Source organism: Dermacentor andersoni, chromosome 6 (genome assembly GCF_023375885.2).
Source record: "Dermacentor andersoni chromosome 6, qqDerAnde1_hic_scaffold, whole genome shotgun sequence".
In the NCBI taxonomy this organism is placed as follows: domain Eukaryota; kingdom Metazoa; phylum Arthropoda; class Arachnida; order Ixodida; family Ixodidae; genus Dermacentor; species Dermacentor andersoni.
Window position 1 is genome coordinate 25,177,747 of NC_092819.1, and position 13,657 is coordinate 25,191,403.

Consider the following 13,657-nt stretch of genomic DNA (forward strand, 5'->3'; position numbering starts at 1 on the left):
AGCACTGCTAGCCATTTGTTGACCATAAAACCCAGAAACTCCACAGTTTACTCATTAGATTCCAGACTGCTGGTCGCAATGCCACCTTGCATTTTTAATGAAAGCTTCTAGAATAGAAATTACTTTAGATTGGTTTCAACTTAGTTTCATCAAAGTCCACGACAATTTGATATTTGGGTGCGAATAGCATTTTGACAAGCAATGTTTTCAAATGGAATTCTTTTTGTGCAAGTTGCAGTCAGTAACATGCACCTATCTTGGAGCCTTGCAGGATCAGTCAATGATAGTGAAACCTAAGCGCTACACACCTCCTTGCCACTCAATGCCTCTGAGCCAGAAGGGGACACTTTGCGTAGGTGATAAGATTTGTTTGAGGGTTGTCATAGTCTGATAACGGGCTGCAACACACAGAACTGCGCAGTATATTGTTGTCAAACACTCAACAGTACCTTCCTGCACCTACATGTGTGCAAGAAAGTGTACAGATTAACGATCGTCAAGTCATTTCAAGCTGAATTTATTTCACGAAAACTACTAGCATGGCGAATGAACACTTCAATTTAAATAAGTACAACAAAAGATCAACGTGACCAAACAATCTACAGCAAGAAATACTAATAAGGAAATATTTCATCATTGCATATTTGATAAGGAACAACTATGCACCGAGCCTGCTTATTAAAAGGTAATACAAATTCAACAATTATTGTCACCAGTTGCAATGCAATAACCCAATTACGACAAAAAATTAAATGGGTGTTGGTTTCCTTTTGACATGTGACTAAAGTGTTGATGCTTTCCATATGACACTTCCAGCAAAGTCCCAAGTATCACTGATGACTGACTCGAGAATAGACGTGGGGGCCATAGTCTTAAAGCCAAACACAACAGTGTGTGACATTGACGTGAGTCACCTACAGCCTCCTTGATGTAGATGTAACTGTGATCCAATCTACAAGGGCTGCACCTGAAGGCCTACTGTGGTACCTTGTGTATGGATGAACTCGACGCCCTAAGCTGGTGGTGAAGGCCTGTCTTCACTTGGTGACTTGGTGCATCGCATGTGCCAAGTAGTCCACGTTGTTGGAAGAGATGCCTGCCACTGAGATTCGGCCGTCTTTGGTCAGGTACACGCTGAACTCCTTGATGAGCCGCGCTACTTGCTCTTGCGTCATGCCGGTGAAACAGAACATGCCGATCTGGTCGGTGATGTGCTGCCAGTTCTTCGTGGAGCCCTCTCGCTTGAGACCGTCGCGCAGTCGCGTTCGCATGCCGATGATGCGATCCGCCATGCCCTTAACGTCCTTGAGCCACTGCTGGCGGAGTTCGGGGTCGGTCAAAATCAGGTGCGCAAGGCGAGCGCCGTGGATGGGCGGGTTCGAGTAGGTGGGTCGAACAATGATCTTGATCTGCGACATGACACGGTCCGCCTCCTCCTTAGAGCCGCAAACCATTGTGAATGCGCCTACGCGCTCGCCGTACAGGCCCATGTTCTTGGCGAAAGACTGGGAGACTGCAAAACCGTGGCCGTCTTCTGCGAAGAGCCGCACGGCCGCCGCGTCACGGTCGATGTCTCCGGTGGCGAATCCCTGGTACGCCATGTCCAGGAACGGAAACAGACGGCGGCTCTTGATCACTTTCGATATTTCCTTCCACTGTTCAAGTTTCGGATCCACGCCGGTCGGGTTATGCGCGCACGCGTGAAGAAGGATGACGGATTCCTCGGGTATCTTGGCGATATCTTGCAGCGCGCCGCTGAAATCGAATCCGCAAGTCTGGGGGTCGTAGTAGCGGTACTGCTTAACAGTCAGCCCGCCACGCTTAAAAAGCGGTACGTGATTGCCCCATGTAGGAGTGGGCATGTAGATCTCGCGGTTGCCCTTGAAGAACTGGCCCAAGAAGAAAGCGCCGATCGTGAGCGAGCCCGTTCCGGAAATGCCCTGAACGGTGGTGTTTCGCTTGTTCTTGACGACTTCGCTGTCCTCGCCGAAAGCCAGCTGCGCGGCGGCATTGCAGAACTCGGACATACCGCCAATGGGCAGGTACTCTTTGTCCAGCTTCTTTGACATAATGATCTCCTCGGCTTTTCGCACGCTGGGCAGAACGTACGGTTTTCCGGTGTCGTCGCGGTATGCTCCTACGCCCAGGTTCATCTTCTTCGGGTTTGTGTCTTTCTTGAAGGCTTCTGTAACTCCCAGAATCGGGTCGGGAGGGCCCATTTCGACGTGCGACCACCACGAGCAAGCGCGTGCGCACGTTACGCCGTAAGCGCTTTTCGGCAGCGAAACGAATAACGAGCTCTTCAGAGCGTTGGCCATTTCAGCGCGCGCTCAGGTACGGTAAACTGTCAAACACGAGAGAGGTCAAAAGGACGGAATTGTAGCAGCGCCGGCCGGGGAACCGTAATAGAGCCGGAGAGGTTCACGCACTCTGGTGTTGCCAACGGGATCGAGAAGAAGCTCAGAAACTGGCCGCCACGCCGGCGTGGCGGCGTGGCACATTTGTCATTTTGCTCGCTAGAGGACGACACCAAAAAACAGGTCACGCAGTTCAAATGGCGGGTCATTTACCTTAACCACGATAGTTATTGTGACCGCTTTCACTGAAAAATGTACCTTTTATTTTTCACCACCACTGAACTCGAGACGTAACCACAAGTCGTATCGGCTCGTGAAAGATATATTCTCCGCACCATCCTTGTGTACTTTTATCATGCGCCGTCCTTTCTGTTTGACATTCTCGGCTCCACATGCTCAGATTTTGCTGTTAGCCTTCCTCATGGCATCACTAGCATGTTTGGCGTTAAAATCAGGCAGGCCAGTGCAACTTGTTGCTTCGACGTTAAGGATATAGCGGTTTCGGTTTTGCCATTTAGCCATTCTACATAGAGCCGCGACTGCAAAATACCCGAAAGCGGCGGCATGCGGCGGCCCATGGGTGGCCCGAAAGGCCGTTGTATTTGGCCATTTATAAGAGTGCATAAGGCTATCTATGGATGTGGCAAAGGGCCTTGACCATGCTTTACGAGCAATTATAGTCAAAACTCGGTTTCACACAATTCGCATTTTAACGAAGGTGGACATACTGCATGCAATATGCTCGCGCCAGCGTCAGGGCGAAACTTGCACGCAGCCTGCACACCGCAAGCATTCAGCGTTTCTGGCGTATATATATATATATATATATATATATATATATATATATATATATATATATATAAGATACACCAACTTGCCCAGGTTTCAGTTCATTTGCAGTATATTCAAGCTCTTATATTTGTGCTTGTGCATTGCTGAATGAAATGGGGCCAAGAGGGCCCAGGAGCCATCACAGACTGTGGTAGAAATGAAAACACGCCTGCCATGCCAAGTTCTTGACACATTACATTTGTCTTCCCTGGTGAGCTGGCATATTTTTTTGCATTGGTTTACATGGACGCGGACGTCGGGTAACGATGCACTTTCATACTTGGCAAATTTTAATTCAGCACTGATTTGTCATTTCTTCAGCTGATTATTTGCTATAGCACACAGCTCAAGCCTAAAGCATTTTCAGGTTTTAACTAGAAACATTACACACGATTGCAATATTATATCAATCCCCAGCACCTTTATCAACCCCTTTATCAAATGTCGATTTACCTCTCAATTCTGTGGCACGAAGCAGCAATTCATACTGCAACGGTATTTTTGGGGAACTAAGGAGACAGCTAGACGATACCACTAGCAACACATTTGACACAGATTATGATCTCTCCTGTGGTGGCTTCCATGGTAATGATAAAAGTAGACATGCTCAAGTTTATGAAGCATATTTGTTCATGCAGATGGCGAATCTTTACTTGCAGAAAAAGGCCTATGAAATGAGAAATACAAAAATGCGGAATATTCCTTATTTTCGTACTGATTATGGCTTTCAAATGCTTTGATGTACGCTTTCATGTATTCTAAATTGTTACAACAGCAGAGGAATATATGTCTCATATAAGTGTAGCAGAATTAGTGGCTTTTTGTTGTTTGAACTATGTAGTAAGCAACAATAGCTTGATTTTTGCAAATTGGTGCATACTTAGTAGCGCTGGCACAGCGCAATAATTTTACAGTGCAACAAGCTTTCTTTCCTCTTTGATATTCCGTGCCAAAAATTGTTGCGCTTTACCTACGTTTTTAAGTATGTAGTAATTTATTTAGGTGCAGCAGAAATAGTCGCTCTTGTTTAAATTATAGGTAGTGTATTGTCTAAGTGCAGGAGATTGCTGCTGCTTTTTTTGTTGCATAACCTATGTTTAGCAGTTTTCTTTTGGGGCTTGATCTTGTGTAATTAATACAGTGCTGTGGTATTGTGCTGTCATTGTTGACAAAGAGGGCGAAGGATCCCTCAAGCCCTAATTTGAACGGCTTTTCCTCCGCCTTGTGTTACACTGTACTGTGACGAAGCAAATGAATATCTGTTACTCCTCACTGCCAGCAAATCTTCACTCTCAACATATGAATTAACTTATACATAGAGTTCTAGCACCCCTGCTCCCAGGATTTAAGTCTTCTGAAGGTGTCACGTGGTTGGCGACTTGACTTGGTTATAATACCAGTTGTGCAGAGATAAAATTTCAGTTGAAGCTTTCTTCGGCACTTCGTCTACTACATGGCAGTATGGACCAATAGGTGGTGTCTCAATCTACACCCCAGCGACGGCTTTCTCCAAGTAGCAGAAACCACTCTCAAAGGCTGTGCTTTTGCTGGCTGCATGCTCCGCAAGCAATTTCAGAACCAGAAACAACTCGTAACTAGTGTTTCTTCTATTCTTTGTCCCTGTTTGTTCGCGCACAATAAGTTTTAAGTAGACATCATGTTATGAACACCGCCTATACAGGCACCCTCCCCATGGCAAATGTCACTTGCCAGGACTTTCGTTTCCAAAGCACCTCTTGCCAATACAGGTCAAAATTATACCAAATCCAAAACAAGAAACAAGCAAGCCAACAAGCAGACGTGGCTTGTGCCAATAAGCTGTACCTGGTATCCAAAGTTGCAGGACTGCATGCCTGTTCATCACTTACAGTGCCCGATACGGTAGCTTAGTATACGAGATTCATCCACATAAACTGGCAGGGCCAAAATGAACATGCCCTAAATGCTTTGTCTTCCGAATTCTGTGCCATGCTACCAGAGCTGAACATGTACTTGCCTAACCAGGCGTATTAAATGCTTGCATTTAACCTTTGCTAGGATTTTTCTACCAGAACTACAATGGAAGCTTAGCGAAGAATGTCGCTTTACAGTCAACTCCTGTCAGTTTTACCCTTGAAGGTCCATAAGGTTTAATCGAATTATCGAAAAGGTTGAATTAAAAAAACAGCAAAATGAATTTAAATCTTTTTTTTATTGCTTGAAGTAGACTGCAATATCTTTTTGCTTTTTTCTGATGAAGCGCGACCTAACCAGCATGTGGTGAAGAGGGCTGGCAGATATGTTTAAATGCTGCATCAGCATTGGACTAAATAGAAATCTTAAGTTTGGAAAAGAAAAATCAGAACAGCTTCACGCATAGGCAAGCAGGAACGCCATGTGCCGACTTTTGTGTTCTCAAGCTTTTAGTAGCTGCTGCATGCACAAGGAGGTACTGGTGGAGATTGAATTAAGTCAAGTGGCATGCCTTTGCATTTGAACTAAAATAGCTTTCCTTCCATAGCAATGTATGGCTTTTTGCTGAGACATAGCAGTGCATTTGAATGAAGTGAAATCTCGAATTAAACAAGACCAAATTAACAGGAGTCAACTGTAATTGCACATTTTCTCGCTGCATGTCCACTGAATTGGGAGGCGAGGCAACCTTTAAGACTACACATACAGCAGAGACTGGCTAGTGATATTGTAAATTTGGTTAGGAAAGGGTAACAGTGCTGTTGATGCTGTGCATACTCTGGCGAAGACACTTCTTAGCTTATTTGTTTGCAGATAAAAGATGTCCACAATCATACTGGCTAGTAATAACTTTCTTCAGTGATAACGTGTGGCATTTCTGTATTTACTTATGAACATTCTAAAACATACTAAAAAGTGCACTTATATGTTACTAGGTGTATAAATCATCCTAACAGCAGGACCTTTGTGGATGATATACAAACACTGCAACATTCATATTCTGCGCATTTATACACTCGGGATTTCTAAGCATATTCCCTTCCTCAAACTGTGTGAAGCTGGTTAGAAGGAAAAACCTGAGCTGACACAAGGGTGTACAGATTTATTGCAACCGCTACATGCATAGTTGATGAGTCCACAGTAACATGCGCTTTAATCATGTGTACAAAGAGTTGATGATGTCTTATATGCATAATGTACAATTGTACAATGTAATGTGCAGTTATGTTGTGGAGCAGTAGACTTGAAACAGAGCATGAATGAGATGACAGTGCAAAAAAGAGGAGAAAGCTTGTCTCTATGATGATGTGAATGGCTGTCATTGGCATTCAACCATGGTTTTTTTAGGCTGCACAAATTTATTAAATGTTACCTGCGGCAGGTAGTGTAATTCAACTATGGGCTGATCTCTTTTTTTTTCCAAAGAATGCTACACATGACTAAAGGGGTCTACCTATAATCATCACTAACTAAGGCCATCTCGTAATCATGATCAAAGGCACCAAATGCCCATAGGTGTACTAACCCCTCACCACCACAATATCCTGTCTGTGACAGACGAGACGCATAGCTTGGACGATGGTGCTGCCTCTGATCTTGACCACTGAAGTTCAAGGTATGCCTTCAAGCCGTCACCAATTCTCTTAAAAATGAGGGTCAACCTCCATTTCTGGAATTGTCAGACACTATATTCAAATAATGCTTGTTTTTTTACCAGCGTGGGGCTGTGAATGTAGAGAGGTCAACCTATAATTATAACACTACCTGCTGCATGTTATGAAAAATTTGTATAGCCTAAAAAAATCCTAGCACATTAACTGCATCTATATTACGTGCAGGTTCATTTGGCCAGCAGTGCACACATTCGATGGTACCGTGAACAGTGTAACGTTTGTCCTAGCAGGACCCAGAGGCAACCAAGTGGTGTGCGACCACCTGCACAATCCTTCGTGGCTGCTTCACCGCACCGTGGGAATGCCAGTTGCAAAAAGGGACAGGCCTCAAAGCAGAACCCTGGCTTGCCATTTCGCTTGCAGGCAGCAGCTGTCGTGAAGGGCCACACCACAGCTTTGCTGCAACTATCGATCCCTCCTTGTTTCTGCAGACCCGAAAGGCATAGCAGCGCATGGATACGGACAGGCACTTGTCGCAGCTGGCGCACATTCACCACATGCTGGGGCAGCACCTGTTCGCTGGCCAGGCCCAAGAGTGGAAGTGTTCTCTCCACCATAATGGGAGTGTAGTCAGCTAGGCCATGCAACAATCTCCACCTTCACATGAGTAACGAGGGCACTGGCTTCTTTCCGGGCCACGCTTCCTTGGCATACTTCTTTTTCTTGGGCTCTGGTGGTAGGTTGGCGTCTGCTGTGGCTGGGTGTGCCGTTACCACCGGCGCAGCAGGGTTCACAAGGGGAGCACTGGCTGGCTCGATCTCTGGTGCAGGGTTGGGCAGATGAAGTCCGAGCTTGGCCGAGAGCATTGGCGAGAAGATGGTACTCAAGTGGGAGACATGCACGGATTCGGGTTTTGAGAAGGGGTGCATGTGGCTCGACTTGTCCGAGTCAGGCAGTAGGGTGCTCAGCGGGTCGCCAGTGTCCATCTTAGCCTTCTGCATGCAATGGTAATGATGCGTGTCATCATGTGTTCAACTGACACTGTGCAAGCAAGGCAGTTAGGCCAATGTTTCGCAAGACCTGTCTGCTGAGATGGCCATCTGATGCACAGCATGTGGGACTCTACCTTTTTTGGTATGACTGCAGTGTGGACCAAGTTCCGGAACCTTCCTATGGACGGGTCCACATCCTCTGCAACAAGAGCAGCAGCAGTCATGTCAGGTACTGCAAGTGAACCACTAGACGGGCAGCATCAACTGATCAGATAACTACCGTCGACCAAAATGTTCAACAGGTAACAGCTTGGACTTCAATGGGTGTCAACTTAGTCAGTTTGCACTGTAGCCATAAAGGCTCGCAGTGCACTTACAAGTAAGTTCAATAATGACACTAAAGACATAGTGAGATGGTAGAACGTTAAGGCCCTGAAACACATGAGGGGAGAGCTAGAAGAGCCCGCAACAGTACATGAATGTAGTGTAGGAGATACACAAGTGAAAAAAGAAAGCAATACCATGCAGTCAGATATTCAAGGTTTGGAGAACAACACTATATGATCGTAATGGTCATCCAGTTCATTTGCCTTGCTACTCTTCCTTACCACAATACAGGGGCAAAAAGGAACAATGAGAGAACGCCGACTTCTGCCGTGTTTGACGTGACTTTTGAAGTGGGACGTTTCGGTAGTAATGGCGAGAGATATATTTTTTTCTTGTTGCAATGCTTGCACCCAATAATTAACCTGTGCGTGTAATTCAAGCAAGTGATTCAATATTTCTAATGAAGAAACATAGCATATAGTGATTAGCATATAGTGATATAGTGATTCATTGTGATTACTATGTAATCACAATGAATCACTATATAAAAGGCAGTCATTCACCCACCTTGACTTGCTTTCTATGGAGTCTCCTGAACCTTGATATAGAATTATGTAAATTTCACACATTTATCAACAGTTGATCGTAATTCGTGACTAAAGGGGACCTATTTTGACCTATTGTGGAAGGCTAATGGCGGATTTGGAATAAGAATGGGTTGGAATAGCTTTACATTATCTCAGCCCTGGTATTAAGACGTGAAGTTTTGCTAGTTTTTCATGCTGCATCACTCATATTACAACATAAAATTTTGTGCAGAGGCTGCTCTCCCTCTACAATATCCTCATGTCTAATTATTATTGCCTTTTACTGTCAGAAATCAAGCAATGCCCCCCCCCCAGCTTGCCCAATTTTCCTTCCTTCCTTTGAGTTTGTCACCTTTTGCTGATAAATGACACGCTTCGCACAAAAGGAAAACATTAGAACTTGCTTGTGCAGTCCTTGGCACTACTGACTGCTATTCTTACACCTGGAGTGCCCGAACCAGGAATGTCACATTCTTGCACAGTGAATAGCCACCAGACGATCTGTTTCTAATACCTGTGTCACGCGGGCACATTTGGAAGGCCTTCCAGTCGACGGCCTTCGAAACGCAACTCCATTGACTCAAAGGAGTTGTCGCGCTGCTACACGGCACTTTTGAAAAGCTGTTGAGTGGTTCAGGCGTTTCTTGCAAAATTGTGTGGCGCTGCGGATCTTTATTTTCGTTTTCGTGTCACGTAAAGTTAAACAACATTAAAACCACTTAAAAGCACTATGGCAGCACTATGGCAGCACTATGACGGCAGCACATGGAGTAGTGGGAGAGTGTGCTAGACAATATGGAGGAAGGAATGAACACAAGCACATCGCTGTTGTCGAGAGTATGCGTAGTTCGCACATATCAAGTAGCAAAAATACTTTACTGAATAATTAGTAACACTCATATATAGTATTTTTAGAACATTTTGGTTTGATTTGTTCTTTCTAACCGTGAGTACGAACACACTGAACGAGAGGGCATGTTCGCGCTGTTTCTGCTTCCGTTGCTCAAAGGCCATCACATGGCCATCGAGATTTCGATAGAGTTGTAGGGTGCTCCGTTGACTCGATAGATGTGGACTCGGCGGCCTTTGAAACCACCTGTGTAGCAGCTTGAGCTTGACCTTTGAGTCAACTGACTATCGGTTGGAAGGCCTTCCAAATGCCCCTGTGACACGGGTATAAAACTGTCGAAAAAAGGTATTTCTCTTATTTGAGTCTGCAAGCACAGAAAATGAGGACCACAAGCCACATTTGTTTTTGCCCTATTGCTACAGTCAAACAGTCATCCTTTTAACCATACAAGGCAGCGTTATACTGGTGTCACACTGTCACTTTTGATTGTGATCGGGCCTAATCGAAATATAATTTCTCTATTGTTATTGCATTTTCCTGGCAAGCTGAGCACAGAAGCAAATCATGATCAGCAAATTCGATCTGGATTGGCCTCGGTCGTGATCGAGTGCTCGTGTGATACCCATAATAGTGCACTTAACAGTTAAAGTTTGTGTCATACACACGGTTATGTCCCACCAACTGGCATCACTGGAATGCTCGTGAGCTTACCTGGATTGATGACGTCCTCCTCCTCGTTGAACTTAACACTGAGGTTCTTCTGCTTCCTGTTCGGAGGTTTCAGCTCTTCATCAGGGATACCAAGCATGGTTATCCTTCGGTTGTGGGCAGTGTTGTACTCTGTCAGGTTCTGAAATAATAGAGCACACAGCTTGTAATCTGACTCCCTGCCCATCTCAATGGATTCTCGAATGACAGTGTTAATGTGACACTAAAGACGAATATTAAGCTAAGGATTGTCAAAATTACAATTGTGAAGTGCCAAAGAGATCAATTTTACAGACAGCGGAGGCTCAAGCACACTACTGCCTTCCAACTTTCACTGGCGAGAGTGAAAAAGCTGGTATAATGTAAGGATTTCTTTTTTTTAATTCTATCTCTTTCTTTTATTCACCATTCACATTCAGCTGATCCTGGTGATATGGGTGGAGTGGCACTCAGACCACCGATAAAGTGCAAAAAGGAATAACACTGGAATAGAATCATCGTTATTCCCGCCCTGGTTTTTACCTTATACCCTTGAACGATTTGCCACTTGTAAGAGCACAGGCAGCTCAAGTCTTACATCAAGCTCAGTCTCAGTCTCGGGGAGACCCAGAAGGCCACCCTCCACTTCATCCGTCACAGTCGAATCGTCACCTTGCCGTGTGGCCACCTTCTGGGGCCGCTCGCGCAGGATGTAGAGGCGAGTGGACGCACCAAAGTGAAACTTGCTGTCTACGGGCAGCTGGGTGGGTTTGTGCTGCTCCAGACGAATGGTGCCGATGAACGTTCCATGTGCTGAAACAGACAGACATGTTCACATCCCAAGCTGACTTTTTGCCAGGGCAGACAAGGACAGTGATTCCGAATGACAATGCTCATGCAATCATATCATGAGAAGCCAACAAACACTGACACCAAGGACAACATAGGGGAAATTACTTGTGCTTAAAGGGACACTAAAGCGAAACAATAAATCAGTTTAGACTGATGAAGCATTGTTTCAGAACCCTGCAGGCAGTCATTCAAAAAAAATAGTTTGATTATTAGATGAGAAAATGAAGGTCCAAGTATCAGTATTTGAATTTCGCGCCGAAACCCCAGCGCTGGTACGTCAGCGTGATGTCAGGGCTTCCAAAGTATGTTTTCGCATTTGGGCTGCGTTGGCTGAATAAACGTTCCCGAAACTTGCCATGTTTAATATTAGGTTCCTTTAGAACACAATGTGGTCAATCTGTACCGCTATATATAATTAGTAGGCCCTAGAAGATGCCATAAAAATCCATCACGTCACAGCTCCCAGGTGCGGGAATTTAAGTAGGCGTCGCCACCCGTATTTCGTTCTTGCGCTTTTTCTGGCTTACCGGACGTCTTATCGTTGTAAGAGTGGTGTTTTTGGTGTTGTAGAAAAGCAACTTGATGATGCAGAAGAAATCATTTTTCACGTTAGTGTCTCTTTAATAAATGAAATAAACAAACAATAAATTAATGGAAATGAAAGTGGATGAAAAAACAATTTGCCGCAGGTGGGGAACGATCCCACAACCTTCGCATTTCGCGTGCGATGCTCTACCGATTGAGCTAGCTACTGCGGCGCCGTTTCCCCGTCCACTTTCTTGGGTATTTATGTTTCCTTGTAGAACCCTGGAAGTGTTAGCCAGCACCACCACTCACAGACCTTGTCGGCGGACGTGGAACATCCTTATTGCCACAGGTGTCACGAGAACGTGAACTTTTTTTGGGGGTGAAGGAAACTGGTCAATAAACCCACACATGCTACCTGGAGGCATCAATGTTGCCGGATCCGAGACCCTTGTTATGTATAAACGAGAAGAAAGGGGGTTAACCGAGGGGCCCGATTTTTATTAGTCATATCATGAGAAGCCAAGAAACACTGACACCAAGGATGACATAGGGGAAATTACTTGTGCTTCACGAAACGAAGGTTGTGGGATTGTTCCCCAATCGTTTTTTCCTCCACTCTCATTTCCATCAATTTATCGTTTGTTTATTTCATTTATTAAGCACAAGTAATTTCATCTATGTTGTCCTTGGTGTCAGTGTTTGTTGGCTTCTCATGATATGACTAATAAAAATGGGGCCCCTCGGTTAACCCCTTTCCTTAACGCTGATGCGAGTAACGGCCAGCGAGTTCATTATGTTAAAAACACTTGCATGGCTACCTTTAACTGATTGACATGTAGAAAGGTGTGTCATTGTGTAATTCACGTAGCAGCCCAGACAGTGTGCACAGAGACATGTACTTACTGCTTCCCAGGTCAACCAGAAATGCCCTCTGCAGGTGTTTGTGGTAGACGAGTGCAGCGTGGACACGAGAACATGACTGGTGGTCGATAATAAAGTCGTTCAGATCTGGGTTCCGTCCGAACAAGTAGCACTTTTTCTCATCTATCATGAGTTTCTGAAAACGTGATACGGAGAATATACACTTTTCTACGGGACAGAAAAAACAAAACAAAAAAACAAATACCCGCCCCACTACTTCAGAATGCAACAGGCACAGTAAGAATTAATGTGCTGACATCGCGGTGTGTGCATCTCTTAACTAACGAGGATAGCCAGACCGCACACAAACCAGAGCATGTATAACACCAGTGCCACAACTTGTGTGCTGCCTGTAACCATACAAAAGTCGCGCACGTTCGAAATGCCTCTGCACGAAAAGTGAGCAAAATTTGCTGCGCAGCGCAAGGCGGGCTGGATTCGTTAAAACTTAAACGCAGGCCACACTCGTTTATAGTATGCGTGCAGCTACATGCAAAACGCTTTCGAAAGCCCGCGTACACCCAATAAAATAAGCCGTTTTTGGCGCCGGCAGCGCGTCCTCACCTGTATAAGCTTCTCGCCTTTCAATACGTCAAGATGTAAGCCGACAGGAGGCTTTCCAGCCCTGCAAACGACAGGCAGTTCATACAAGAGAGCTTACCACGGTAACCACACACAGCAAAGACGAAAATAGAAGCCTGAAACGCAAGATATTGACACCGTGCCACTTAGCCACGACTTGGCCACATGCCCTCAAAATGCGATCAACACTACAAAACTGGATAATGTGTACCATTACGAGAGTAGCTTAAGCTAAATGCCCAGCACAATTATTTCTGAGGCTCTAAATGACTGCCAAAGAAGTTTATAGCTCAAAAAATGTGACCTCACCAAGACGGCACATCGTAGTGATTCGCCATCTTACATTTTGATCATCGTTGCCCGCAGATGTTTTTGAAGTCGCGCCAGGTCGCGCCTTCTTGAATTAGCACAATCGTGCGCAAAACTAATGCGCAAATACTTTTAATTATTGTAATTATAAAGACTAAAAGTTCTGTGTGCAAACATTAAAATTATATTTACATATTATTTTCATAATAAACTTGATTGTTGAATGCCCAAGAAATGCGCATTCAAGCTTCAGAAATTATGCTTCGTT

The 13,657-nt window shown here is 44.9% G+C and overlaps 3 protein-coding genes across 4 annotated transcripts in view; all 3 read right to left on the reverse strand.

The window, feature by feature from the left end:
* Positions 1-13,657, reverse strand: part of RpL24 (ribosomal protein L24) — a 493,457-nt gene that overhangs the window by 217,774 nt on the left and 262,026 nt on the right. The window lies entirely within an intron of this gene.
* On the reverse strand, positions 502-2,489 carry Got2 (glutamate oxaloacetate transaminase 2). Its single transcript, XM_050170456.3, has one exon. The coding sequence runs from the start codon at positions 2,316-2,318 to the stop codon at positions 1,038-1,040; it is 1,281 nt and encodes a 426-aa protein (XP_050026413.1). The 5' UTR covers positions 2,319-2,489; the 3' UTR covers positions 502-1,037.
* Positions 6,224-13,443, reverse strand: NiPp1 (nuclear inhibitor of protein phosphatase 1). Of its 2 annotated transcripts, none has more exons than XM_050170462.2 (7): positions 13,390-13,443; positions 13,063-13,123; positions 12,481-12,634; positions 10,796-11,010; positions 10,222-10,360; positions 7,881-7,945; positions 6,224-7,746 (listed from the first exon to the last, which is right to left on the reverse strand). In XM_050170462.2, exons 1-7 carry the CDS (start codon positions 13,416-13,418, stop codon positions 7,414-7,416), a joined length of 996 nt encoding a protein of 331 aa, XP_050026419.1. In that variant the 5' UTR covers positions 13,419-13,443; the 3' UTR covers positions 6,224-7,413. The 2 variants fall into 2 exon arrangements, with proteins under 2 accessions (XP_050026419.1, XP_050026418.1); XM_050170461.2 differs by having other exon boundaries at positions 6,224-7,749.